Genomic DNA, 27098 nt, shown 5'->3' on the forward strand with positions numbered 1-27098 from the left:
TAAAAGTAGGAGAGAAAGTTGATATTCATGGTTTTTTTTTTTCTTAAACTGTTATTCCAGTAAATTGATGCTATGCCCATAGAATTTCCTGAAAGGCGTGCCTAGAATAGTGGCTCTTAAAATATCTAGAGACCACCTGTTGCATAACTACTTGTGGGTATTTAAAAATTTCAGACCTTGGGCCTCACCAGACTCCCACACATAAGTAGTGGCACACTACTGCCAGGAGTAGTGTTTGGGAAACTGTTTTTGCAAGCTCCTGGATTTTAAAGAACACCGTAAAACTTAGATAAAACATAGGAAAATTTGGGCTATGGTTTACAATTTATATACAAAAGAGCATCATCTCTTTATACATTGATATGTATACACATTAGTCAGCTATGAACATACCCTGTCTATAAACATCTTTTGAGTACTCATGTCCAAGTGTCGTGCTAAGGATACAAGGATCACACCTTGCAGCCAACTCTTCCTGATTACACACACATGTAACACCACCTTCTGTTACACGTTAGGTCAAAGTAAAATAATTTCCCTCCAGTAGCATGTAGTCCACTTGCTGAAGAATCTGTACAGCTTAGGGCATTTATGTGAAGCAGTCAGTTGCAAGGCGATTCCAATAAAAAGTGAATGGGTGGGTTGATGAGGGCAGAGGAAGAAAGCAACAGCTTTAAATGGGGGCAAAGGAGGTTTGCTGCATGGGAGAAGGCGCAGTACTCCCACTGCCACCAGATTCAAAGACCCACCAGCAGAACACGTCGTTAAACCTCGTGGTGCTTCCTGAATCTCTCGGCCCCTCACTCATGTGATGGCGATACACTGGGATGATGTCACAGGCAAGTTTTCCACCTGGGCTGGTCACTCGGGGCAACACAAGTGTTTTTGTTTGGCCCTTCTTTAAAACAGGTTATTGGTCTTCATCACTCACAATCTTGTGAGGGCGGTGATTCTTGCCAACACGACAGGACGTTGAATACAGGCGAAATGGTTCATAATTCTGCCTTTTTTGTGTCTATTACTTGCCTTTCTTTAGATTCGGGAATACCCCATCGATGTCCAAAGCAACCAGCTGCCTTTTTTGCGGAATCCAGATATTTTGGTGGGAGAAAATGACCTAACTGCCCTTAGTTACCTACATGAGCCTGCAGTTTTGCATAATTTAAAGGTCCGTTTCTTGGAGTCGAATCATATCTACACTTACTGTGGTAAGTGGTGTGTGTCTATGGGCTGCATGTGTTTGAAAGTACTTAAAATCTTCAGACAAAAAAAAAATAAAAAAATAAAATCTTCAGACTTGACACACTGAACTCTAATGGTTAGGAATCCTACTAGCATTCTTCTGAGTACCTCTCATCTGAGACCCTTGAAAGGTTTGCAATTAGAGAATGTGGCTTAATTAGGCTGCCCTCCATCTCTGTGGGCTGATGGGTGTTAATCTCAGCTCAACCAGGACAGAAGTGGAGCATGCCATGTGCCCTGGCTGGTTTGGGCACAGTCCTGGGGTCTGTAGGAGAGCAGTAAATGCAGCCCAGGGTCCTAGCTTGGGCATCTGCCCCTCTCACCGAGCACGCTTCTGGAAATGGATGCCTGGCTGGCTTCTGTTGTGAACCCCAAAAAGTGCTGTCTTTGTCTGGTGCTCTCCCTTGCCTGCACAAACATGGGGCATGATGAATATTTGTCCAATACATGAGTAGAAAACATATTTTAAATTAAAAAGTCCTGGGGATCCCTGGGTGGCTCAGTGGTTTAATGCCTGCCTTCAGCCCAGGGCATGGTCCTGGAGTCCCAGGATCGAGTCCCGCATTGGGCTGCATGGATCCTGCTTCTCCCTCTGCCGGTGTCTCTGTGCGTCTGTCTCTCTCTGTCTCTCATGAATAAATAAATAAATAAAATCTTTTAAAAAATTAATTAAAAAGTCCTGAAATTGTTTTTCTTGAAACTTCTCAATTTCCCTCATTCTGTTTTTGAGTATGAAATGCTACAGTGAAAACCAGAACCCTGTAAATCATTGTCTGAGGAGCAAACCATTTCAGAATCTGGCTGAGCAGTCAGGCCGTGGGCTGCTTTGTGGGAATTGTCCCTGCCTTGCTTCAGAGCCTTGGTCTTATCTGTGATCACAAGAGAGGCCTCAGGACCAGAGTTCTTTTCACTGTGATATTCTATTTTGGTTTGGAGTTGGTTGGCTGGCTGCTGAGTTCCAGTGAGCTTTTCTACTAGACTTCAGTGCTTGAGAAGTCCTTTCCTAAAAACTCCTTCAACTCAATTACTAGTGGGAATTTTATTTGAAAAAGACCATCAGTTATCAGAGGCTTGAATAAGTTGGGCTTTTTCAAAAAAAATTTTTTTTTGAAAAATCTCCCTTTTTGGGAGAGGAATAAACCACCATGAGCTTCACTTTTTGAAGTCACCCCTTCAGAAAGAGGTCCTGCTGTCTGTACATATTTCTCTAAATGCACCTTGGCTCTTCTGGCTTCAGCTGTTCAGAGTGACCAACATAGCACAGAGTACAGAGTCATCAGGAAGCATTCCTTTCTGCTCTGGAAGTGGCTGAGACATTTCAGGAAAATGTGTGACCTTAGAATATCTAAAATTGAATGCTACAGGAATTAGGCTTTTATGCAACTCTCTCAGCCAGCACAGCACATGAGGCTGTTTTTAACAGACTTCTCCCCAGTCATTAACCTTAGGTGGGATTAATCAGTTTGGAGACTTCTTTTTTGGTCCAGGCTGTCTTTTCAGGCGAGCTTCCATTTGAAGACTTGGTAGGTGTCCTTTCCCTCCCTTAGCCTGAAATGTAATAAACCAGATTATTCCAAGTATTCCAGACTATTTTTTCCCCTTTTAAATAGACTTTTTTAAAACAACTTTACTTAGGTTCACAACAAAATTGAATGGAAGATAGAGCTCTCCCATATGACACCCCCTTTGCCTACACATGCTCAGCCTTACCTATTAACATTCTGTTCAAGAGTGGTACGTTTGGGGATCCCTGGGTAGCACAGCGGTTTGGCGCCTGCTTTTGGCCCAGGGCGCGATCCTGGAGACCAGGGATCGAATCCCATGTCGGGCTCCCGGTGTATGGAGCCTGCTTCTCCCTCTGCCTATGTCTCTGCCTGCCTCTCTCTCTCTCTCTCTCTCTCTCTCTCTCTCTCTCTGACTATCATAAATAAATAATAATAATAAAAAAAAAGAGTGGTACGTTTGTTAAAATTGGCAAACCTATAGTAACACACCACCAGAATCTCTAGTTTCCATTAGGGCTCAGTCTTGGTGCTGCACGTTCCATGGGTTTGAACAAATGTGTAATTACATGTATCTGCTCTTGTGGTACCGTAACAGTGGTTTCATGGCCTTCACGTCACCTTGGCTCTTTGTAGGCATTCCTCCCTCCCCCCGGGCCCTGGCAACCACTGATTTTTTTCTACTGTCTTCATCATTTTACCTTTCGTGGACTATTGTAGAGTTTGGGATCACACAGCCTTTCCAGATTGGCTTCTCCCATATAGCCATATACATTTAAGTTTCCGCCATGTCTTTTCATACCTTGATAAGCCACTTTTTATAACACTGACATTCCATTATCTGCATGTATCACAGATTGATTCACATATTAAGGGACCTTTTAGTTGCTTCTAAGTTTTGGCAGTTGTCAAAACTGCTGTGAACATCCATGTGCAGGTGTTAGTGTGGATATAAGGTTTCAGCCCCTCTGGATAAATACTAAGGAGTGTGAAACAATCCTATGGGAAGGGTATGTTTTGTAAGAAACTGCCCAAGTGGCTATACCATTTTGCGTTCCACCAGCGATGGAAACTTTCCATTGTTCCACATCCTCACCATCATTTGGTGTTGTCTGTGTCCTGGGTTTTGGCCATTTTAATAGGTGTTTGGTGGTATTGCCTTACGGTATTAATTTGTACTTCCCTGATATATGATGTGCTTGGTACCCATCTGTTGATCTTAGGGGAGGTCTCTGTCTAGATCTTTTGCCTGTTTTTCAATTAGGTGGTTCATTTTCTTAGTGTTGAGTTTTAAGAGTTCTTTTCATGTATTTTGCAAATTAGTCCTTTATCAGATATGTTTTTTGCAAATATTTTTCCCATTTTGTGGTTTCTCTTATCTTCCTGACTTGTGTACCTTTTCAAACACCGAGGGGAACACTGTTTAAGATATCTTCCATCTTGGCAATGACCTTTGCATTCCTGTTTCCTCATTCCCATGTGACTGGCAAAATGCACACCTCTTTTTCTTTTTTCTTTTTTTTTTGTACCCTTATCAGTGGTTCTCTTGAGATCCAGAATGTGCTCTTAGGGGAAACAAAAAGGCATGAATTTATTGGAAGATTGAAAATTCATTTTTCTCTTTACATTCTCAAATATTAACCTTGCCCTCCATAACAGTTCTGAAAGGGCAGATGATTTGCTGACTCTTCAACATGTATTTATTGAGCCCATCGTTGTGATGTATACTTTTGAGGATACAAAATTTTCTTTAAAAAAGTAAAAGAGAATACATGGTATAAAGTGATGTGAGCTAATAAAAACCTAACACTCAGTGCTTACTATGTAAAATGATGGTCTAAGAGTTCTTCATTAATCATTATCTTCAAGACAAGCAGGTAAAGGTAATTATTATTCCTGATTTTATAGTCCAGGAAACTGCGGCACTTAGAGGTTAAGTAATTTGCCAGAGTCCCACAGTTAATAACTGGCTGAGACAAGATTGGATTGTGCAACGTTTTACATGTATTTTGAGTGTAATCTGTTGAGCATTTGGGTACATGTACCTATTCCACGCTCTAGGGTATTTAGAGGCCTGGCTTTCTTTTTTCTACCGGAGCCTAGCACTATCAAGTCTTGATTTAGTTTCACTTTGTTTAGTTTTGATTTATATAAACAAGGGCCTTGAAAAGGTGATGCCAGGTGGCCATCTTGCGGTTGGAATCTGACTATGTTATCTGTTTGCAGGTATCGTGCTCGTTGCCATTAATCCATATGAACAGTTGCCAATCTATGGTCAAGATGTCATCTATGCCTACAGTGGCCAAAACATGGGGGACATGGACCCCCACATCTTTGCTGTGGCAGAAGAAGCCTACAAACAGATGGCCAGGTAAGAGTAACCTCAGCCTGGAAGTCTTTTTGTGTAGTCAGAGGGCAGAAAGGGAAGTTTCAACCTTCCTTGGCTGCTTTTGCCCAGTGGTTGAGTGGTGATTCTGGGGTTGAGTACAGGTAATGGGAATAGAACTAGCCCAGGTTCTATTTCTTCTGCATTTCCTCTCACATTCATCTTGTTCTTGTGAACCTGAACCTATGTTTGAAGAACAGTGGCTACTGCTTTTTTTTTTTTTTTTTAATTCATGAGAGACGCAGAGAGAGGCAGAGACACAGGCAGAAGGAGAAGCAGGCTCCATGCAAGGAGGCTGATGTGGGACTCCATCCCAGGTCTCCAGGATCAGGCCCTGGGCTGAAGGCGGTGCTAAACCGCTGAGTCACCTTGGCTGCCCCAAACAGTGGCTTCTAAGACCGTTTGTTTTCTGAGCAATGAAATAAACGAATTCCTTTGATTTCCTCTCTCCTTGACTGCCTTTTGGATTTCTTTCCTCCCTTCCTGATGTAAAAAATTGATTTTCTAGTATCACCGTTCATTTCATAGATCCCAAGGCTTGCTCCCTTTGAAAGAACCAGGATTCTGATAACTTCCCAAGATAGATGAGGCATTTGAAATAGGAATTTCAAAATAGTAGTTATGCATAGTGGCTTTGGGTTTTTTGTTTAGTTTAAGAGTTCTTTAGGGACTTAAATAAATCCCCTCAGGTTTGCAGGGTGGTTTTGTTTTTGCTAGCTCTGACAGATGGGTGTACAGGTCTGTTTCATTGGAAAATGGGCTAGGCGATTATATTAGGGTTCTGCAGGGAAATAGAACCAGTAGCAGGGGGAGGGAGGAATTGTGTATGTGTTTGGGGAGCCCAGGTAGGGTTCTTTTAAGGAACGGTCTCATATAGTTGTGGAGGCTTGGCAAGTCCAAAATCAGGGTAGGCTGGCAGACTGGAGACCCACGGAGGAGTTGATGTTGTATTTCAAGTCTGAGGCTAGTCTGTTGTCATGCTTCTCTCTTGGGGGAAGGTCATTTTCCCCTCCCCTCTTGGGACATTCATCTGATTGGTTGAGGCCCACCCATATTATGAAGGGTAATGAGTTTTTTTTTTTTTTAAAGTCTACTGATTGAAATGCTTATCTCATCTAAAATACATCTTTACCAGTACTATCATGACTAGTGCATGATCAAATGTCTGGTACTTTGGCCTCGCTAAGTTGGCACATAAAACTAATCACCACACTGATGGTCTTGAACTATTCAGATGTAAGGTGGGGAAAGATAGTTTCACCAAAATTTTGGCAGAAGTGCATATTCCCGTTAACACTAACATGCTGGATCTTTTCAACTAAATCTAATCTTGCCATTTCCAAAGAACAGCTTATGGAGTGAGCAGCACCACTTAGGAAAGTCCTTTGCAGGGAGGAGGGCTGCTTGGCTAACTTAATGAGAGGAGAATCCCGTTTAAGACAGTCTGTGTTTCAGTGGATTTCAGAGTCTAATTTTCAGCCCAATAAAAGTTTCCACCAAGGGAGGCTGCACTATAGACTTGTTTACTGATTTGTTTGCTGGTTGTAGAACTCAGTATATAGAAAGTTCTGCTTCCTTATGGACATATATGGACCACTTTCAAAATGAGCCATGATTGGAGAACGAGCAATTCAACAAATAGAAATGATCTGTAACCATTTTATTTCTCCAAGGGTGGTAGGAGACTAGGGGCTAACATGGTCCCCAACTTTGACGTCTCTAATACCTTAAGAGCGAGCACATATGGTATTAATCTACTTCAGGGCTTTGAACAGAAGTCACTTAGCTTGATAACTTATTGATATAAACCTCCTGACCGAAAGCATGGTTCAAGGTCAGGTCGTGTAGACAGAAGCATGGGTTGTAGTGTGCTTCAGGTTTTAGTACATAGCTTCACTAATGTATTACTGTGGGAGGGCAGGTATATGGCACAGCGGAGAGAGACCTGGGGTCTGAACAGGCTCTCAGGCTTTGGGGAGAATCATTTAAGCTGAGTCTTCAACTACCTTCCTTCCTCTGGAGGATAGTTTCTTTATGATTTTGAAACAGAAGGGAAGGGGCACCTGGGTGGCTCAGTCATTTGAGTGCTCGGCTCTTGGTTTTGGCTCAGGTCATGATCTCATGAGTTGTGAAGTCAGGCTCTGCTCACTGCTGTGTCTGCTAGAGATTATCTCCTTCTGCCCTTCTCCTCACTCAAGCACATGCATGTGCTCTCTTTCTCTCTAAAATAAATCTTTAAAACACACACACACACACACACACACACACACACACAGGTGAGTGTGGGGTTGGTTCTGATGACTTCCTACCGTGCTAAAAGTTGTAGCAGCTCTTTGATTTGTCTTTTGATGAATGTCCTTGATCATTGGTTTTCATCCCATTCATCTCTCCTACCCAGCAGCACTTAGAAGTATCAGAAGTTGCTGGGTTGTTTTTGTTTTTACTGAAGACTTGGTATGGTCCCTGTAGTTTTGAAAATCTCCCAGTCTCCAGCTTTATCTGCACCTTAGATTCTCTCACCTAAAGGCCTCCATTCTTCCCTTCCATGCCTGAAACTGGATTTATGGTTATTCTACCCTTGGGTTATTTCACTTGCTTGGGTCCTTGTTCACACCCATTAGAAGGAAGGGGATATGGTGGTACATGGTGGTGGTGATACAGTCTTACCCTAGGGTTATGAATTTTTTTTAAGATTTTATTATTCATCCATGAGAAAGATAGAGAGCCAGAGACATAGGCAGAGGGAGAAGCAGGCTCCATGCAGGGAGCCCGATGCAGGACTCGATCCCAGGACCCGGGGTCACGCCCTGAGCCAAAGGCAGACTCTCAACTGCTGAGCCACCCAGGTGTCCCAAAAGCTATGAATTTGACAATTAAAAGGCCTGGATGTTAAAATTGGACCAGGAATTGCTTCCTTTAGGGTTTTGTTTTACGGTTTATACTCATTTTACTCAGCGAGTCTTAAGGTGTAGCCAAATAATTTTGCTGAAATTCGTAGGCAGTTTTTGCTCATGAATGTTCATTAGAAGTGTAAGACCAGCACAAGTGGCCATAGGAGAGAGCTATTTTTGAATGTCCAGGTGTCAGCAGCTCAGGGTTTCTGTTACTGATCTGAGAGACGCATTTGGAAGCCCCAGCAGAATCTTTGTTGTACAGGGAAGGAGAAGACCCATTGGTCAGATGCAAGGAAAGTTTTTGCTGTATTTTGAGTATGGAGCTTCTCTGTCAATTCCAGACGTTGGAACAAATTCATTTAACAATACTTGAAGAGTGTGTTGTACTTTTCCATGACTCATCAGTAGTTGAGATAATTGTTTGATTCACATAGCCATGGCCTAGCACAGTGTGTTTGCATCTGAATCTCTGTAACAGCTGGTGAAATAAAGGGTGTAGGAAACCAAAGTTAACGACTTCTAGTCTTGGGAAACTGGGGCTCACTTGGCTGTGGATTCAGCAGTTCTTTCTCTCAATTCACTGGGGATTTGATTTTCTTTTTCTTTCAAGTTTTTATTTAAATTCTAGTAAGTTACTATTTAGCGTAATATTGGTTTTAGGAGTGGAATTTAGTGATTCTTCAGTTCCATATAACTGATAACACCCTGTGCTCATCACAACAAGCACCCTCCTTAGTGCCCTTTGCTCATCTAGCCCATCCTGCACCAACCTCCTTCCATCAACCCTCAGTTTGTTCTTTATTGTTAGGAGTCTCTTAAGGTTTGTTTCCCTCTTTTTTTTTTTTTTTTGGTTCCACTTCACATATGTTCAGCTGTTTTGTTTCTTAAATTCCACATGAATAAAATCATATAATCACACAGTATTTGTCTTTCTGACTTATTTTGTTTAGCTCCATCCATGTCATTGCAAATAACAAAATTTTATTCTTTTTGATGGCTGAGTAATTTTCCTTTGGATGTTTTTTTTTTTGTGTGTGTGTGTGTATGTGTATGTGTGTATGCATTTATACCACATCTTCTTTATCCATTCATCAGTCATTGGACACTTGGGCCCTTTCCGTGGTTGGTGATTGTTGATAATGCTGCTATAAATGTCATGGTGCATGTGCCCTTTTGGATCTATATTTTTGTATCCTTTAGGTAAATACCTAGTACTACAATTGCTGGGTCATAGGGTAGCTCTATTTTTTTTTTTTTTGAGACTCACTTGAGTGTTTAATTCAAACCTATATTTTTAGTTTCTAAAATGTTGATCCACAGACCACTTTCTTGTTACATGTGTGGGGTAGCTCTATTTTTAACTTCTTGAGGAACCCCTCTACACTGTTTTCCAGAGTGGCTGCACCAGCTTGCATTTTCACCAGTGGTGCAAGAGGGTTCTCCTTTCTCCATATCCTCACCAACATCTGTTGTGTACTGTGGTGTCATTTTAGCCATTCTGATAGGTGTGTGGTCATATCTCATTGTGGTTTTGATATATATTTCCCTCAATGTGATGTTAAGCATCTTCTCATGTGTCTGTTCGCTATCTGGATGTCATCTTTGGAAAAATATCTATTCATGTCTTCTGCCCATTTCTTAACTGGATTGTGTTTTGGGTATTGAGCTTGATAAGTTTGTTATAGATTTTTGGATACTAACCCTTTATCAAATGTGTCCTTTGTACATGTCTCCTCCCATTCTATAGGCTGCTTTTTAGTTTTGTTGACTGTTTCCTTCACTGTGCAGAAGCTTTTTAGCTCGAAGAGGTCTCAGTAGTTCATGTTTGCTTTTGTTTCCCTTGCCTTCATAGATGTGTCCTGTAAGAAGTTACTGTGCCTGAGATCAAAGAGGTTGCTGCCTGTGTTTTCTAGGATTCTGATGGTTTCCTGTCTCACATTTATGTCTTTTGGCCATTTTGAGTGTATCTTTATGTCTGGTGTAAGAGAATGGTCCAGTTTCATTCTTGTGCACATGGCTGTCCAATTTTCCCAACACCATTTGTTGAAGAAACTCTTTTCCATTGGATCTTCTTTCCTGCTTTGTTGACAATTAGTTGACCATATAGGTGTTTCTTGTTTTCTTTCTTCTTTTTTTTCTTTTGTTTTCTTCTTAAAAATTTTTTTTTGTTCATGAGAGAGAGAGAGAGGCAGAGACACAGGCTAGAGGGAGGAGCAGGCTTCATTCAGGGAGCCTGATGTGGGACTCGATCCTGGGACTCTAGGATTGTGCCCTGAGCCAAAGGCAGACACTCAACCTCTGAGCCACCCAGGCGTCCCTAGGTTTTCTTTCTTGATGTGGCTTGCATCAGGGACCCTCCAACTTGATGGTCTGAGTGGGTGGGAGGAATCCTGTCAAAATTCAAAATGTTAGGTACAGACCATCATCCTCATCCTGAGAGCTGCTGCAGAGTCCTGCCAACACTGGAGGAGAGAAGGAGGAAACACAAGACAGCCAATGATGGGTCACTGTCCCAACCCCTATTGAATTCACCAAAGCTAGATTTGACTGTAAATGGAGATTCACAGTGAAGAAAAAGGTTAGGGGTGCCTGGGTGGCTCAGTTAAGTGTCTGACTCTTGGTTTCAGCTCAGGTCATGATCTCAGGGTCATGAAATTGGGCCCTGCATCAGGTTCCATCCACTCTCAGCACGGAGCCTACTTAGGATTCTCTATCCCTGTCCTTCTGCCCCTTGTGCATGCTCTCGCTCTCTCCCACTCACTCTCTTGCTCTCTGTCTCTCAAATAAGTAAAATCTTAAAAAAAAAAAAATTAAATCCTATGAAGCCTCACATTCATGAGTTCCAGCCTCTGCACAAGAACCCATATTTCCCTATAAGAGAGGAGACTAATCTCCACTGCTTCTTTATTTCTAGATCCTCCCAGCCCAACATCCAGAATGCCCACTCTTTCCGTTTTACCTGCCTCAGCCTCAGCTCCTGCATTGAAATTGCATCTGCAGACATTTGTATGGTATCAGTTATTCAATAGGTTCCTTGCTGAAGGAACACTGAGAAATGTGAGAACATTCCCTGACTCTGACAGAACACACAATGTGATGGGAGAGAGAAGACCTAGTAGGCCAAAACACCTGTAACCACAGGAAGTGTGACTAAAAATCATGCCATGGGGTCATTTGAATTGAGTTTGGAGTCTTGACAGTCTCAAGTGGTCCAAGAAAACTGTAGAATTTAAGCTGGATGTTGATAAATTTGTAGGCTACATAGTGAGCAGAAGGCATCTGGGTGGCTGGAATGAGCAGGATCATTACCTCAGAAGTGGGTGTCAAGGGCAGGATCACAGAACCACAGTGACCTACTGCTTCACTCCCGTTGGGAGGTCTAATCACAAAGACATAATGACAAGTGTTGGTGAGGATGTAGAGAAATTAGAAATCTTCATAGGCTGCCCAGTGGGAATGTGAAATGTGTGGCTGTTTTAGAAAATGCTTTGGCAGTATCTCGGTGAGTTAAGCACAGTTAATGCATGACTCAGCACTTCCACTCTTAGACACATACCCGAGAGAAATGACAAGCTATTCATGGAGAAGCTTAAATACAGACATCATAATAGCATCACTTCTCATGGCCAAAAGGTGAAACAAACTATCCATCAGCTGATGAATGGATGAATGAAATGTGGTATATCTGTAGAGTGTTATTTGGCCTTGATAGGAACAGAGTCCTGACACCGGCTTACCACATGAATGAACCTTGCAAATCCACTGAGTGAAAGAAGCCAGACACAAGACCACAGATGTGTGAGTCTGTTTACACGAATGTCCAAAACAAGCAAACCTAGAAAGGGCAGGTTATTATTTGTCTAGGCCTTGAGGTTAGAGGTGAAATGGGTAGTGATTGCTTATGGGTTTTTTGGGCGAGGGAAGAGAAGAGATGAAAATGTTCTAAAATTGATTGTGGTGATGGATGTACAAGAAAACAAATTTACTTAAAACACTTTGCATTGTATCCTTCAAAATAGTGAATTGTGTGTTCTGGGAATTAGATCTCAAAGGATTAAAGACAGGTCAGCACCCAGAGGAGTTTAACTTACATAGTGAGTTGGTCTAGAGGAGGCAATGGACTGGACAGTTTGGGGCCAGACTGGAGGCCTGTGAAGGCTGGGGTCAACTTTGGGAAAACAGCATGCATGGTATTAACAGAGCAATAAAAATGATCAAATGAGTTTGGGAAATGCTGCATTAATCCAGTGCAAGATGACTTTACATGGAACTGCTCAGAGCAGTGAGGTTGACATGTATTCTGAGTCTCCAGGGTGGGAATGCATTAGGCTGGGTTCACAAATCCTACGTAGAGTAGAACAACACTGTTTGCAGGAATTATCTCAAGGGATTGATGACACTCTTTGGGAAATGCTCTCCTGGAGCACGGAGACATTTCAGAGCTTACTAGAAAAGAAAGTAGAATGTGAAGAATGTTGAACATTTTCCCCTAATGGGTCCTGTTTCATAATCTCTTCTTTATCCATGTTTCCGAGGCTGGGAATATCTCCTGTGTGCTTAGGTTCTTGTACATGTAACTTGTCTGTTGTAAGTGACCTCTATAAAATGAGTGACAGGGAATTACTTACTGAGAGCGAGACGCTGTGGCATAGTGTGATGATGTATTCTTGCATCACCAGCATTTGCTGGTGATACAACTGGTGTTGAAGGAAGAATAGAAAGAATCAACATATTAATGCATTTTTCCAAGTGAGATCAGTAAATCCCCACCATGCGGGTGAGGATGGAGACTTGAGGATGTTGACTAACCCTCCAAGGTCATGGAAATGGTAAACAGATGAAGCCGGAAGCCAGGCTTGGTCAGTTTGCCCTGAAGCCCCCTGCCGTAGCTGAGAAGCCTGCCTTCCTCCTCTGACAGTTCCTCCTGACTAGTGCAGATGGTTTTCCAGAACAGAGCAGACTCTGGTCCTCAGGACACCGTGAAAGCCACAGGGTAGACCTTTCCCTTCATGGCTCAAAAATGTTTAAGGTCCCAAGTGAGACTGGACGTGCAGTCTCCTTGCTTTGGTGGTGGAGTTGGGACATCTTACTGGGCTAGCCAGGTCCGATCCCTTTATTTTGAGTTGTTCATGTCATTTTTCTGAAAGAGTGGAGACACTGCACATTTAATTTTATTTGCTCAGGTAGCCAAGGTAATTGAGCTCATGCATTTCCATCTGGCTCTGCTGTGTTGCCAAACTGTGACTAATAGTGAAAGATAGGACGACTGTTGCCTGGGATCAGGATGGGGAGAGCACAGGCGGGCCCACCCATGGCAGGGGGAGAGTGAACACTCTCGTGGGAGGGAGCCTTCCCTGAGATGGGGAGGAACTCCTTGGGAGCAGCAAGCCTGTGTTCAGGAGGGAGAAGGAATCTAATTTATAAATCTTGCTCGGGTCCAAAGAGGGTATCTTGGTAGATTTGTGTTCCTAGAAGTATGAAGTGTTTGTAGAGAATTTGAAGGCGTCTTAGGGCATCAGTGTGGAAATGAGAATCCATAATTAAAAAGCCCCTCCCCCGCCTCTTGAGGAAACCTAGTAGCCTTTCAGGTAAGGAGGAGGAAGAGAGTTAAAGGGATAATGGTAGGATTACCCTAGCGTCCAGACAAGAACAGAGCCACAGGAGAATTCAAAGCTGAGTGTGAGTCCCTTCACAGAGTACCTGCAGGTAACCGTATGGTACCTTCAGGGCCGAGCAAGTGATGGCCATTCCATGTGGTCACAAGAGTCCTTTCGGGCTGCTTCTTGCAGAGTCATGTTTGAAATGAGGATTGCAGAAGTTTATGGGTGGTTGCCAGTCTTTCTAGAGGAAGTAGACCTTTTCAGTGGCATTGTTTCAACTTCTTGATTCTCATGCACAGGGAACCGAAGACTTTCAGTGTTGCCTTGAGACTGAAATTGGGCTCTGGGTGCTAAGAGCAGCCCTTTGTGTTAGAAGGTGGACACTGATGCCCTTTGGCGATGCCATTTGGAAGCTGAAGCATCGGGAAGTACACAATCCTGCAGGAAGCAAACAATTATGTGATGGTTTAATAGGTCGTTGAGTGCCAGCCTGCCAGGTACCGCTGCCTGTGTGGTGCAGGCCGACAACAGAAACAAATCATAACCTCACATGGTCATGGTTTTCCTTACTGACCAGAGTGCATATTCAGAGGAGATGGAGGAGTCTAGTGTCTGGGGCAGCATCTGAAGTCAGTATCTGTAAACTAGTTCTGGATCCATGGAGGAAGAGTGGTCCCCTTGCCACTGGCTGTGTGTCATGAAGGGAAGAAGACACGAGAAGGTGGCTGGCTCACTGCTGCCCATTCCCATCCTGGACACGTGATTGAGAGTGCATGACTGCTGTCCTGCATCAGTGTCCTTTTTCTTTTCTTTTTAAAAAATATTTATTTATTCATGAGAGACAGAGGCAGAGATACAGAGAGAGGGAGGAGAAGTAGGCTCCATGTAAGGAGCCCGATGTGGGATTCGATTCTGGGACTCCAGGATCACACCCTGGGCTGAAGGCAGGCGCTAAACTGCTGAGCCACGCAAGCATCCCCAGTGTCCTTTTCCTAGACTGAGAGTACTGGGGTTTTTGTTCTTTGTTTTTTTTCTAGATTTTTCTTTGATTACGTCAACAATAAGTATATAGTAATGGGCGTTGCTTTGGCTTAAAACCTCAGGGAGACCCTTTACCATGGAAAGAGGTAGAACGGAGTCCTAGTATCTGACTGGGTGGAGTCCTGTCCCACGTGGTGGAATAAGCACAGGTTCCTATAAGCAGCTCTGTATCAGGGTCCTGCAGGGAACCACTGGCCCCCCCCACCCCCCTGCCTCCCATTACCCTGAGTCAGAATCTCAAAGGTAGAACAAAATTATCCTTTTAGAAAAAAAAATTTTTCAAAGCTTTTTTTTTTTTTTAAGTTATTCAGAAAGAAACAAAGTCTTTGCACTGGTGTTTAGGAAACTTGTGAAATAGAGGAGTATCCAGTCTATGGGATTCAAACTGGTGCTCCCAAGGGTCTGTCACAAGGGTTTGCAATCTCTCCACTTGTTAAGTCCCGCTTGGTTGCTCTTGACATCTCAGCATGAATTAAGGATCTGAAAGTGGGTTTCGATCAAGGAAAGAAGGTACAGAATTTGAAAGCCTGTTAGAGGACAGAGGACCAGAGGACCCTCCAGCTGCAGTGAATATCGGGCCTCTTCTGCGTGGCTGCTTGTGAGAACCCTGCGGGAAGGCCCAGGACCAGGACTCGCCCGCAGAGCCTGAGTTATCAGTAACGCTCAGATGCTAATATTCATGAAACACTTCCAGGTGCTTGTCCATGTGGAGCAGCGTCAAGAATGGCACTGAAACCCCTACCTGGTGTGTCAGCAGAGTCACAGGAGGACTGCTGCGGAAAGCCTGCAGGCGAGGTGGCATGCCCAAGGGCAAACTCTGTGGGCACGTCCTTTAGAGCTGCAGTGGACAGGCTTAAAGCAGATGCTTCCTGAGCCTGCCTGGCCCCAGCCCTCATTCACAGATCAATGAGATTGGAAGTCAGGGGAGTGGCTCCGATAGGCAAAAAATGACACATTATTCAGGTTTTCTGTATTTCCAGAAATAGAGAATAAAATGCTTCATGATCTATGACCTTTTAAAAAGATGTCCTTTTGTTTGTTAGGGAATTAACTTTCATACTTAGAATTATGAGATGTCCTTTCAGGAAGTGTCTTGCACCAAGAGAGAGTAGGGGTGGGACCCTTGGTATGACTCTGATAAGCCACCTCTACCAGCCGAGAGTAGTTGCTGCTCTAACTTCCTCGCTGACATGATGGAGGACATATTCCTATAGATGCATGAACATTTAGAATCTAGCTGCATTGGTTTGAACATATAGAATCAACCTCCAGTCCAGATGTTAGGGGTCAGTATGTCCCCACTCCAGGTGTCCTGCTTCCCTACAGGGTCGCAGGGCTCTAGGAGCTTTGTTCATTTGTCACTGTACATATTGATCGGTTGTAATTACCTGATATATCGGAGCTCTGGCGCAGCAATCCAAAGTAGAGATTTTTCTTCTTTTTGTGTGAGGTTGTCATTGCCACAACTTGATTCGTTTTATTTCCCAATTTGTAGAGCCCCTTAAATTTTATTTTGCAGAGTATGTGTTTATGAAATGCACACGATGACTAAGGCTTTCCTTTTTTGACATTGGAGGTCAAATCTATCGGGGGTTCTTTTTTTCAGCATCTTTAGTGTTGTGACACCCAGTCTGAGCCAGAAACTTCTTGTCCCTTCAGGAGGCAGCCATTCTGCAGTTGGAAACTTGTAGAGGTGGGTGGGCGTCTGTCTGCCATCAGGCCCACCTTGGAGCTCCTCTCCTGGAGCAGCTGCCAGAGCAGCCTGCTTGGGGAATGCCCACTTAGTCCTCCCAGCTAACTCTCCTGGTCTGGCCAGCGTTCCCCATGCAGCAGTTCCTCATTCTGATGGACTTCTGAATATGTTCTAGGCTTAGAATGTAGCCCCATGAACTGTGGCATCTGTGGTTAGCTGGGAGTGTAGACTTTGACCAACCAGGGGAGGAGACCATGGCTGTCTTCCTGGGACATAAATCTTTGGGTACTGCATTGATAGATGTTTGCTAATAGATTCTTGTGGTAATGGTGGATGATGTGTCAACCAAAATACTGAAGTGTTTCTCCCCTGTGCTAGGGTCACAGATGATCACGGTTGGTGTGATGCCGTTGGAGGTGTGTTTTAGGCCCCATCCAGGTCACAGAGCTAAGTGGTAGTGTCTGTGCCTGGCTCCCAGCTTTTCCTTCTTTGTAAGTTGGGCTGCTGACGCAGTTGTTAGTTCTTAGGACTAATCAAAGATGTTTTTATTGCCATGGAAGTCAGTTACCAAACTTTTCACAAGGCATCATGGGGTTTCTCATTTGAGGATCTTTGAAGATAGCTGGTTTACCCCCAAAGTCCTCTAGGAGACGTTTTGAAACACTGAGAAGCAGCAAGTGAATTCTGCTTCCCGTTGGCCCTCAGCCCCATCCTGTGGGTGAGCAGCGTCGGTGGTTGCTTGCTCCAGTGATATTAGTGGTGCTGTCGGTGTTGAACCAAGGATGCTGGAGTTGAATTTGGACTTCCCCCTTGAGGCTTGGCCTCCTCTTCAGGTTGGTCCATAGGGTACCCTAAGCCGGGAGGTGGGGGGGGGTGTATAAAAGGCCCAAATTGGGAATAAGACCGCATGGTTCCCTTGCTTCCTTTGTGCCCTTTCCCCAGTCTGCCTCTCCTGCTTCCCCTCAACAGGTGGGTCTTCCTTCACCTCATATCCTGACTTCTTTCTGTCTGTGGTTTATGGTGAAGCTTGTGTCCACACACCTCAGACCTGGCTCTTGATTTCTGTTGGAAACTGAACTATAAAAAAATCTCTTTCCCCAAACTAGCAGGCAGGATTTGAAGACAGGTGCCATGCTCGGAACTCAGAAATCTTATTTTGACGGTCAAAACTTGGACTTCAGCCCTTTGTCTTTACCTTTACTATAAAAATCCTAATCCTCCTGAGACAAATTAATGCTTTGAGTTGGAGAATACTGTTTAGGAGAAATGTAAAAAGGCACATTTTCTGTATCTCAAAAATATGTCCCTTTGATATGCATGATGGGAACAAGGAGTGTTTCTTGAGATCATCAGGGATGTGCAGGTATTACTCATCACTGTAGTACTGACTAAACAGGTTTGGCAGTGAAACCACAGGGAGCTGTCAGCCTGGGCCCCTGATTCCAAACGTGCTTTTGATGACTTCGGCTTACTGTCTCCCTAGAATAGATGACCGCTACGGTTCTGGCTTCAGAAACCATGTGGGAGGAGGTTGTATGCTGAGACCAGGGAAGGTAGAAGGGAGAAGAAAATGAGCTTATTTGGGAACTGTTTCACAATCCCCCACCCCAGCCTCCCCTGACATCTAAGTCGAGCTGTCAGGCCAAGTGGATGGAGTAGAGAAGGGGTTGACCTTAGATGGGAATGGCTGATGTCCTTTTGGGAGAGAGACAGCTGGGGAGGAGGAAAGTTTGCAGATCAAACCCTGTGTAAATTTAGCATTTAAGATCTGGTGGAAGAAGAAGAACCAGGAAGGTGGTGGGAGTCATGCATCCTTTCTGAGGCAGGTGGAATGTGAGATCCGTGTTGGACCAGGGGTCCTAAGCAGGGGGGTGAGGGGAGAATGTAGCAGCATAGAGCAGCCTGCAGTGCTCAAGGCAGGCCTGGGCATCTAAGGACGGCCTCCCAGTGCTCCACCTCAGATGCCCAGAATGATCTTTCATCTTTGTAACTCTCACATTTATGCCATTCTTCAGTTTCTAGGCTTTTTTTTTTTTTTTTTGGTCTCCCTTAAGTCGTGGCTCCCTGCTAGGAAAATATGTATGAAGGGCAGGCTTGCTTGTTTCCCCTCCTGAGCCCTGAGGCCTCAGGCAGCGTGGCCACCACCCTTACATGTCCCAGGTGGTGCTGGAACCAGTCTTGCTCGCCCATTGCAGGGCCTTGCAGCTCTTCTGTGCCTTTGTCCCCTGGCCTGATGCAGAGCCGGGCCTCCAGCTGCCCTCCCACCGGGCTGTGAGCTCGCCTGCATTAACGTGCTCCATCCAATGGGAAGTGGTCATGGCTGCTGCATGGCTGAGGGTCTGCGGAGAGGCCGTGCAAGCTGCCGCACTGGATGTTGGGGTGCAGCTCTGGATGGTCATGGAACAGGTGAGCATCTGACCATGCTCCATCCCCATGTCCATCTGTGACGTGCAGAGCCAGGGCGGTATTGGCAGAAACAGCCTTTGCCTTTCCCTCTTCTTAGCACGTCTCTCGTGCCTGGTGTACCCCATCTGTATGTAGCTTGGAGCTTCTGGGTGGGCATAAGAGGGGAGCTACGGGAATGCCCCGGGGGTTGGTTTCTGCCCTTGAGATGATGACAATCCTTTAAATTCTCCAAGTAGACAGGTGTTTGTGCAATATTAACTAGATGCTGCCTAAAGAATCTTCTGCCTAAAATACTCATCTCCCTGGCCTATCCATTTATTTAAAGTATTCTCTTTCAGGGTGCCTGGGAAGCTCCGTGGGTTAAGCGTCTGCCTTCAGCTCAGGCCATGTTCCCAGGGTCCTTGGATCAAGCCCTGTGTTGGGCACTCTGCTCCTTGGGGAGCCTGCTTCTCCCTCTCCCTGATGCTCCCCCTGCTTGTGCGCATGCCTGTTTTCTCTTTGTCAACACTTTTAAAAAAGATTTTATTTATCTTAGCTGAGTCAGAATAAGAGCACATCCTATATGTCACAACTTTCAGATGCGTTGCGGAGCTCTGATTCCCATCCCGCTGCCTGAGTTCAGGGTCATGGTGTTCATGTGGCTCCCAGCTGTGGCCTCTGAATTGATCTCGGTTCTTGACCACGTTTCTTCCACTCCCCAGTCCATCCTCTGTGTGGCCGGGGAGGAGGTGGTGTCTGTATTTGCTTTAGGGTAAAGGGTCTTCAGATGTTAAAATGCGGGCTGGAGGAGGCAGTTTGGAGGTGGCAGGGGGCACAGTACGGGAAGGAGCAAGGTGATAATGGGCAGAGGGGAGTCTGGCTGTGCAGCTGGGGGGTGGAGCCCACCCCCTAGGTGTTGAAGTTTCCCTCCCAGAGAAGGCAGATATTCCTGTTAGAGAAGGGGAGGAAGGGAGCTGCGTGCTGGTGAAGCTGGAAGGTAGGCAGGGTACAGTGGTAGGAGGTTGAACTGTTCCAGGCCTTTCCCTCAAATGGCAAAGATTTCTATCTTGGCACATGGCAGGTGGTGATATGGTGGGTGAACAACATCGATTCCCCAAATGTCTCTCATAATGAAGGTGTGCCCCAGAGAATTGCTGGGATGGGAATAAGTCACACAAGTTTAGGGTGAAGACCACATGAATGCAAGGGTGTGCTGGGAGCGACTGCAGTGTTGCTGCGGAGGCAGATGGCTGGCCGGGTGATGGACCTTGTCTCTCATGGGACAGTGATGGAGACCATGGCCAGGGTGCTGTGGCTTTTTCCTCAGGAGCCTGTGGCAGGTGAACTTGGGAGCTGGAGTGGTGAAGACAGTCTGTCATCGGTGTGAGATCATTGTGTACCTGGCACCTCTGCCCTGGTCGGTGGCCAGAACCTGTGTCTTCCCCAGATTCCCTGGTACCTGTCACAGGTGTGGTGAGGATGGAAGACAGCTGCAAGTATCCCTAGATGGCTTTGGTCCAACACCTTTATTTTGGAGTGCCAAGGGGAAGCAGGGACTGGCTGGGTCCTGCCCTGAATGTGTCCAGTGCCCGTCCTAACCATCAGCAGAAAGCCAGCCCCCTGGGCCCCATTCAGGTCCCCCAGTTCTGCTCAGAGTTTATCTTGATGCAAACTGACAAAGACCTCAGGCCCTGACATCCTTGTCCCTTGGCCAACATGGACATCACATGGGGTGAAGTAGCTTGTGAGACATTCTTCAAAGGAATGGCCGGGCGCTTGGGTTGTTCAGTCATTTTTAGCATCTGCCTTTGACTCAAGTCATGATCTCAGGTTCCTGGAATCGAGTCCCACATCGGGCTCCCTGCTCAAGGGGGAGCCTGCTTCTCCTCCTGTCTCTGCTCTTCCTGCTTGTGCTCTCTCTGTCAAATAAAATCTGTTTAAAAAAAAATAATTTTTTAGAGCAGTTTTAGATTCACAGCAAAACCAAGAAGATGGTGCAGAGATTTCCTGTATGCCCCTTCCCCACCTGCCTGCATCTCTTTCCTCATTATCTACATTCCCCACCAGAGTGGTCTGTTACAATGGATGAACCTACAGACACATAATAATCACCCCAAATGCATAGTTCATGTTAGGGTTCATGCTTGATCCTGTACATCCTGTGGACAGATGTAGATAATGAATGGCCTATACCCCTCATTATGGTCCCTAACAGTAGTTTCACTGCCTGAAAGCCCTCTGTGCCCTGCCTGTTTACACTTCCCTGCTCCCAGCCCCTCACAACCACTGATCATCTTGATGGTTTCCAAAGATGTCACATATTTGAAATTATACAGGACTGTAGCCTTTTGCACATTGGCTCCTCTGATTTAGTAGTAGGCATTTAAGTTTTCTCTGTGTCTTTTCATGGCTTGCTGGCTCACTTGCTTTTAGAGCTGAATAGTATTGTGTGGAGGTGCCACAGTCTGTCCGTCCCTGTGCCAAAGGACATCTTGGTTACTCCCAGGTTTGGCAGCTATGAATAAAGCTGCTAATAAACACCTATCTGCAGGTTTGTGTGTGACTTTGTTTTCAGCACCTTTTAAAAGAAGCAGGTCTTTACAGCTTAAGGAAAGAGTAGGGGGGATGCCTGGGTAGCTCAGTGGTTGAGCATCTGCCTTTGGCCCAGAGTATGATCCTGAAGTCCCAGGATCGAGTCCCATATCAGGCTTACTGCATGGAGCCTGCTTCTTCCTCTGCCTATATCTCTGCCTCTCGTTCTTTCTCTCTGGGTCTCTCATGAATAAAATAAAATCTTTTTTAAAAAAAAAGTAGGAAGGATGTCATCATGCAAAAGGATGTGAGTGGTTAGGGAAAGCACACTCTTCACACAGCCTGTTTGTACTCTGATTTGAGATCAGATGCAAGAACCAGAAACCAAAGAATTGCCTGAATAGTCCTGTTGAAATCCCCAAATTGCATTCTCTGTTAAGGTGTGGCTGGATTTTTCAAAATCTCTCTAAGCAAGTAAAATGTAATGTTTAGTATTTCTAGGAATTGGGAAAGTCAAATGCGTTTGTTTACTGGGAAGGAGTATGACAAGTTAAACACTTGATAAACGTGAAATAAAAGGAGGAGTATTTAGTTTGTCCGATAAAACACCTTAGAGTTAGGGGATTTCTATTCTAGCCTGGCTGCTTTAAAAAGTCACCAAATATAGCTTGATGGGAATTTTTCCTGAACCAGTAGGCCAGGTCTCATCTTTTGACAGAACAGATTTTGATAGGCTCTGATAGTCCCTTTTACTTCAAGCTTCACAAAGCTGTTTATAACCCAAGAGACATTAAAACATGTCCACACAAAGCCCCACACGTGAATATTGGTATTTACTCATAATGGCCAAAAAGTGGCAACAAACACCAATGTCTATCAACTGAAAAATGGATAAACAAAAGTGGTGTGTCCCACAAAGGAAATCCTCTGCTGTTCAGCCACAGAATGGAAACGAGTATGTGAGTGTACCACAGTGTGGGTAAATCTCGGAAATGTTACGCTGAAAGCAGAGTGAGAAGAGCCTGGGATTGCATCTGCATGAAAGGCCAGAATTAGGGCATGTAGAGAGAGCCAGAGTAGACTAGCAAGCGTGTGAGGTGCAAGGGGTAGAGAGTGGGCCCGGGGCTGCTTCCTGAGGTTTTGACAATGTTCTGACATTGATTTGGGTGATGGTTGCACAACTCTGCACATAGTGAACACCACTGTACACGCTAAGTGGGTGAATGGTATTTACCTCTCTTCCCTAGCATACTTAGAGGAGCTATTTTAGAGAAGGTGGACAGGAACTACATTTCCTGGATGGTATCATTTGATTCTAGACTTGATAAAATAAGGTTGAGACAGGTGAGATGTGGGTAGGCAGGCAGGTATGAACAATTTGTTGTAAAGAATCACATTCCTCAAGATTTGTTTCAGTAGGTATGTGTTACCTTGAGAATTCACCTTGTACCTCACAAGCCAGCCAGTTTGTCTGTTTTATTATTTAAAAGGTTTTTCCAAATCCTAAGCTAATCTTTAAGCTTTATTAAATCATAAGTGAGGATTTGAAAAGATCCATATCTTGGTGGCATGGACAGTCCAACACAGCAAGGAAATGAAGCAAAAAGAGAATGGGATTAAAGAAAGAACATCTGGGGTGCCTGGGTAGCTTAGTTGGTTAAGCATCCAACTCGTGGATTTGGCTCCGGGCATGGCCTCAAGGTCTGGGATCGAACCTTGAGTTGGGCTCTGCACGTGCAGGGGTGGCTTGTGAGCTGCCACCAGAGGTCTCTGAGAGATGAACTAGGACAGTGTGATTTCTGTATCCTGGAGGAAGAGAACTGGCAACTCCCAGGAAGTCTTGTCTTCCCTTGCCCTGGGCACAGAGAATATTTTTTGCGTGTATTTTTTTTTTTTTACTGGAGTTCAATTTGCCAACATACAGTATAACACCCAGTGTTCATCCTGTCAAGTGCCCTGCTCAGTGCCCATCACCCAGTCACCCCATCTCCCCACCCACCTCTCCTTCCATTACCCCTTGTTCACTTCCCAGAGTTAGGAGTTTCTCATGTTCTGTCTCCCTCTCTGATATTTCCCACTCATTTTTTCTCCTTTCCCCTTTATTCCCTTTAACTATTTTTTATATTCCCCCATATGGGTGAATATAAGCTATAGTGAATATAATACTGTGAATATAATACTTAAGTGAAGTAAGTCCGTTTGACTTACTTCACTCAGCATAATACCCTCCAGTTCCACGTCAAAGCAAAGTAGGTATGCATCCTTTCTGATGGCTGATGACTATTCCATTGTACATATAGACCACATCTTCTTGATCCATTCATCTGTCGATGGACACCGAGGCTCCTTCAACAGTTTGGCTATTGTGGACATTGCTGCTATAAATATTGGGATGAATATTTTTTACCTTAAGATCTAAAACTGGATTTTGGTAGGTGACCGTACTAAAAAACTACTTAACCCTTTGGGGTTTGACAACTGAGGAAGGACTTTAAGGGAAGGTCAAAAATGGTCCTAAAGATAAACAACAAGGACAAATTCTGGCCCAGAGAATATTTGAGGATTGCTTTCATTACATTGCCCAGCCGCCCCGCCCCCGAGCTTCAGAACCCAAAATCTTCACAAAGGAGTGGTCAGTCATCTGCATTAAAACAGTCCCTGTGCTCATAAGGAGTAGTGGTTGGATTTTCTAGAAAAGGGGGGTTTTGTTATGACAGGAATTCTTTTTCTGCCTGAAGAAAATGTAGTTACAGAATTATATTTATATCTCCCAAATTGCTGTGCAAGGAAAGGCCAGGAAAATCTTCTCTGAGGCTTTGGTTTGGCTTTCTGGTCCCTGTTCCCAGAACCTGTTGCACAGCTAGTTCCCACCTCTGAACTGTTAGGGGCCTAGTGTGGATGTGGAATACCGCCCTTGGGGTCTTTCCCCAGCTGTCTCCACCACCCCCTGGGTCTCCTTCCCCAGCCTGAGGCTGTCAGTCTTTTATAGATATTTTAGCACAAAGGCTGCCTTTTGTTTTTGGTGTTCTGGATGTCCCTCTCCTGGGTGTCAGCCTCTCACAGGAGCAACTTCATGTACATACTTAGCGACAAGCTCAAGATTTTTCCCGTGTAGGTGCAACCAAGAGTTGCCATGGGACTGGTGGGCAGCTGCGTGCCCTTTCTGTCCTTTCTCCTCCCCTCCTCGGTGCTGAGTAGTTTGTAGGCACTCAAGTAGGACTTCATACTGCTTCTGGGGCCCTTGTCCGTGTTGACCTACCACCCACACCCAAAGGGGCTGTGACCTGTGGGAGGTACTCAGTGCCACATTCTCTACTGGGCTTGGTGGTGGAGGGGGAAGCAGCAGCACTGGGCTCTGTGAAGGGAACCCTGGCTTCAGATAAATCACCACACTTTGTACTGGTGGTTGTGGTGCAAAGTAAAGGGAGGAGTGTTCTCTGACTCGCCTCACACGGCCAGCATAATGCTAAACACAACCCCTGGACGCAACCATGTAGTAGGCTAGAAACAGTATCGATCACTGTGAATTCTGATGATGCATGTTACTTAGGTCTTCTATTTTATTGCTAATCCTGGCTGCTTTTATCCGTGCTATATAAAAAGGTACTTGATGGGGGCAGGAAGGTTTCTGTTGATGAGTAGGAACTGTTAGAACCAGTTCCTTGCCCAGCCTGAATGATAATAGTCCCTGTGGTCACTCAAGAAGCCAGTCTGCTTTTTCCTAAGGTTGCTTTTCCATGAGTTTAAGGCTTGACATGAGTATGGTCTTGTCTAATGAAATAGTTCATCCATTTGCAAGTTTAAAATCTCAGGGCATGGGTACAGGCAGGGAGGAGATTTTGGCCAATCTGAGAACCTCAAATACTGTGACAGGGAGATAACACACACAGGTAGGATTTCACAGATGGTGCAAATCCAAGCCTATACCAGAGCCCTGTGTGTTGAGAGAAGGGAAGAGGAGCCCTGCAACTTAGTTTTGCTGGAGATGTTTCTGCCAGTCAGCAAGTTTTCCTGACAGCCTCATGAATGATTGATTGGCTTCCTATTAAGGTTTTTTTTTTTCCAGGCCATTAAAGGGAGTCCTTGTTTTAAGGACTCAGATGTGTTTAGAGACCCGATGGGTATAATTCATTTCAATCTCAGAATCCACAGACTTACATTGTGCCAAAGAGATCCCTGAATGTAAGGGTGCCGTTGATAAGTAGCTAGGGCTGCTGCTTAGCATGCATTTGCTCTGAGAGCAACAGTTAGATGAGTTATCCACCAAGCCACATGGCTGGTTGTGTTTTGCCTTGGACATCTTCAGTCTGAATCAGGTGTTCTCACAAGCCAGCTCCTTCTGTGGTTGGACACGTGGTGTGTTTGAGGGCCCTGCTCAGGAGCTCTGGGGGTGTGGACAGGGCTCTGCAACGTGGAGTGGCTTTCAGCAAATCACGTGGTGTCTTTGCCCAGTTTCCTCCTTGGGAAAAGGAAAAGGGGGAGAGCACCTACTTCCAGCTGGCTTGGAGAGCAAGAATCCGAATGAGAGGCTGAGGGAAAGAATGAATGAATTCTGCCTGAAGGAAACGCAACAGAAAGAGGCCCGAGGAGCGTGTGGCTCAGTGTGAGAGCGCCTGGGTGGCTCCAGCGGCCTTGAGGGGCTGAGATGTTCTGTGGCATGAGGACAGCTTCCTGATGGCTTAGAGTCCTCACTATTTGCTCTGCCTTGGTGGTGGTTGAAGTTCAGGGGGCTGAGCTGATCTCCCCCACCCCAGGATATCTAAGAGTTTTTGCAGCTTGAACCCATTTCCTAATCCCCCACTTTGCACAACCCTGTGCATCCATGTCCATTGAAGGGGTGTCCCGGGTGAGGGGCGGGGCTCGAGAGTACAGAGCATGGTGAGAATTCTACCTCAGACCCAGCTGCGTGGCTGTTCCCTGCAGCACCTGGAATCATGAGGAAAACCTTGGTCAAGTTGAGGCCCTTCCCTGTGCCACATTCTCTCTCCTTCTGTTTCTTCTTGGGCCGCCTGAGTGAAGTAATGAAGCTGGGAAGCAGGAAGATGCGGGGGGGTGGGGGGTGAGTGGTAGGGGCTGGAGAAAAGGATGGTGAGTTGGAATGGACAGAAAAGGGGACACGTGAAGAGTCTGCTCTTCTGTAACCTGGGGTCCATTATGGAAATGGCTCAAGTGTTCCTGTTTGGGGTCCTGGCTATTTTGGAGACTCTGCTCTTTAGCCATACTGTATGACATCCAAAAACCCCTTAATGTTGAGAGCAGAACGCTGCCCTTTATTTTCTGAATCTGTGTTAAGAGCCCTGAATAGACACTTGCCGACCTAGCAATCCCTGCTGAAGGGGAAAAATCAGAAAGCTCTTACCCTTCCATCTATGACCAGAACATGGACGTTGACCTTCAGACTTCCTCGTGCTAACTTCACAATTTGGCTACTGATTTCTCAACAGACTTTTGCCCTCAAGAGAGGCATGAATCCTCTACCCCATGTCAAATCCCCTACCTAGGATCCCTTGGAGCCTTCATCTACCTGGGGAAGCCTCTGATTTGGTCAGGTTTGTTATTTTTATGGAAAGATGGAGAAATCAAGTTGCAAATATTTTCATTGACTTGAGCTTCCCCTGTTCCCTCATCACATCATTTTCTTAAGAGCTTTGCACTTAAATTCCATTGTTGCTTAGGGTCTGGTGCATATGCAGATTCATAACTGCCCAATTCCCCTTCCTGTAGTGGCCTCTGGGACTCACGAGCTTACTGGCCAGGATATAGAATCCTCTGAGATTCCTAGGACAGTTAGCTGCCTTGTGTTTTGGGTCTGTGGATTTGTGC

At 45.1% G+C, this 27098-nt stretch overlaps 1 protein-coding gene across 4 annotated transcripts in view; it reads left to right on the forward strand.

Moving 5' to 3' along the window:
- Positions 1-27098, forward strand: part of MYO5B (myosin VB) — a 332476-nt gene that overhangs the window by 159295 nt on the left and 146083 nt on the right. For all 4 annotated transcript variants that reach the window (XM_055324565.1, XM_055324564.1, XM_055324566.1 and 1 more), the window contains 2 exons: positions 1037-1208; positions 4971-5115. In XM_055324565.1, coding sequence (XP_055180540.1) covers positions 1037-1208; positions 4971-5115 — 317 coding nt within the window. The remainder of the gene's footprint in view (positions 1-1036; positions 1209-4970; positions 5116-27098) is intronic.

This window comes from Nyctereutes procyonoides, unplaced genomic scaffold (genome assembly GCF_905146905.1).
Source record: "Nyctereutes procyonoides isolate TBG_1078 unplaced genomic scaffold, NYPRO_anot_genome, whole genome shotgun sequence".
Taxonomy (NCBI): domain Eukaryota; kingdom Metazoa; phylum Chordata; class Mammalia; order Carnivora; family Canidae; genus Nyctereutes; species Nyctereutes procyonoides.